General features: G+C 41.0%; 1 protein-coding gene across 1 annotated transcript; it reads right to left on the bottom strand.

Moving 5' to 3' along the window:
* Positions 1–45: 45 nt before the first annotated feature.
* LOC106746615 lies at positions 46–712 on the bottom strand (the record flags this gene model as incomplete). Its single annotated transcript, XM_014623383.1, is given in 2 exon segments — positions 46–660; positions 662–712. Coding segments are annotated over 2 exon segments (666 nt in total), but the record flags the coding sequence as incomplete, so codon positions are not given.
* Between the last annotated feature and the right edge of the window lie 1832 nt (positions 713–2544).

The raw sequence follows: 2544 nt of genomic DNA, 5'->3' as shown, positions 1-2544 counted from the left end.
GGTGAAAATGCTTCGGCTATGAAAATTTGGTTTCGCGATCATTACCTCAACATCACACTGTCCATCCCATTTTGTCAACAGTTTCACATCTACATGATTGCGTACATTTTCCATCGTTTTTCCAAATACAGCATTGTTCATCAATTTATACAAATTTTTTTCAAAATTATTCGTCGCTTGTTTTCTAAACTGTGTATTTAGTTCGATGTAATCGCGGAGCCACGGAGATTGAGCGAATTGGAGTATACGGTATATCTTTGTAATGCGATGACCGTGACGCGTGCATTGCTGTAGGTTGCGATAATGAATAACATAACGCTGCTTATCGTATAAAGTTGCCAATAACTTATCTTGTCTTTTACATGGCGGTTTAGAGCCCGTTGGACAAAATAGTAGGTCAGCGTGAGCGTCGTGCAAATGTTGCGGATATTCCAGATCGACCTCGAGATTATAACCTATGGGTGAATCGACAGCGGTTGAAGATGCATCAAATGTTGAAACATGTGTGACCCATTGAAATTCGGCGTAAGACAGCGGCCGACACATTGCCCAACCGTACAAATTGTTTACGTCAAAGTACATCAAGTACGACGATGGTTTCGATGGATCGTAAGACTGCATGTACTTGTTATTGGCCTGTGCGTGTCTAACATGCAACTATGGAACAATGACTGAGACCTCCGAGTATACCACGTTCGATGAACATGACCATATAGATATCAGTGAGCAATTCAAAATTTATGCTGGTATGTTTTAACATAGCATCCCAAGTGAAACCCGGTAAAGTATAATAATGTGGATCTAATCCGTAACTTTTGATGCAACTATCCCGGAAATTTTCAAAAATATCGGCTAATAATAAGACATCAGTCTTCAGATATAAATCGCTGTATTCACCCAAGGTTTCAATAGAGAATCGTTGCCAGACGTTCACCGCGTGCGTGTAATCGCTCTCGGATACCGTATCACCCTTCAACAAACTATAAAACGATTCTCGCGGTGGTAAACACGGGTCCTGCAACTTGTCCACGCAATCAAGGTATTCATATGGAAAAACACCCTTTCGCGTCAATAAATCGAAATCGGATATATTTGAAAATGTGGACTGCAAAATTTTTAATTTTTCTTTGTCGAGAAAAAATCCTAATTTTTCGAGACTGGTATTTAGAAATTTGTATAAATCGATGAATAGTAACTGTATGCAATTTCGTGAATCAGATTTTTTTGCTGTATCTTAGACGTGCTTCTTAAATGATGTATATTTTTCTTTTGTTATCGGCAGCGCATTGATCGAGCCTTCAAATGCATTTGCTATTTCCATGATAATAATATGTGAATCGTAGCTGGATAAATTATGGAAAACTATTGGAATGTAATATAAATGTTTATAATTTAAATTGCACTTTGAATGCACGGGACCTCTGTACCGTCCGGTGAGATGGCAATGATCGCGTACGCGTGTATCCTCTTTCTCGACCTCTTTCTCGCACACGAGACAGTGCGTTACGCTATTAAATGTTTCCGTCTGTTCGTTTGATAAAGTTTCCATGGGGACATTTGTTGATAAGACTAATTTTACGCGGTGCGCTAACTCTTTGAGTTGCTCGACGAACCACGAGACGCAATCACTATTGCGACGGCTTTGAAAATACGATAATGACTCATCATACGAGTAATTTAAATAATACACTATGCTGAATACCCTATGATGCTGATACGTGCGCGATTTGCGATCCTCTCCCTCTTCCTCCTCGCTCGTAGTCTTCTGTAAGATGCACTCCAGATCGGCGTACACGACAAACGGTAGACGCTCTTTTCTGTTGTGGTTGCAAAAACTGAGCCATTTGTTGTCCTCGCTAGGCAGCAGGATGGCGCAGTCGTTCATTTCTCCACAATCTACAGTATGGACCTGATCTTGCGATCTCGGCTGACTCTGGCGGAGTCTGGTCTCGATAGCACGGCGGAGCAGTCTTTTATACCACGAAAACGCGGTTTTTTCGGCACGTGCTTAACAACAATAACAAAGGTTATTTTTGACGTGTGCACGTGTCGGTTGCATGCTTCGAGCGTGTGTTTATTTGTTGGCGCGCAGCGCCGTATCTGCGACCGACGGATGGTCGGTCGGTCGCGTTGTTTGCCGGAGGAATGCATCGTCGCAATTATATTATCTGAAGCTTCTTCGATTAATGAGCACAGGTCTAAATCGCGCTCCGGCAAAAGAGAATTAAGTACCGTTTCTAAATTAAAAATATCGTCGGCCGGAGGTTTTACTTCAATAAATTTACACTCAAATATTTCAATGAACAAATTCGTAGTACGCAGTTGCTATAAATAATTATCTGATACAAAGACTCCGGACTGGTCAGAGATAATTCGTGGTCTTCTGAGCTTAGCTGCTATTCGAGCTCTCTTTTCTCTGATTTTACGTCCACCTCGATGTCTTTTATGATGCATCTATCGATACGAGCATTATGTAGTAATATTCAATTTTCTCGTGGATTCTATGTAAGGCTCTTCAGATTATACTCACGATAGCTAACTCAA

This window comes from Dinoponera quadriceps, unplaced genomic scaffold (genome assembly GCF_001313825.1).
Source record: "Dinoponera quadriceps isolate SergipeBrazil2010 unplaced genomic scaffold, ASM131382v1 scaffold2074, whole genome shotgun sequence".
Classification (NCBI taxonomy): Eukaryota; Metazoa; Arthropoda; class Insecta; order Hymenoptera; family Formicidae; genus Dinoponera; species Dinoponera quadriceps.
This window is presented reverse-complemented; position numbering and strand designations above follow the sequence as displayed.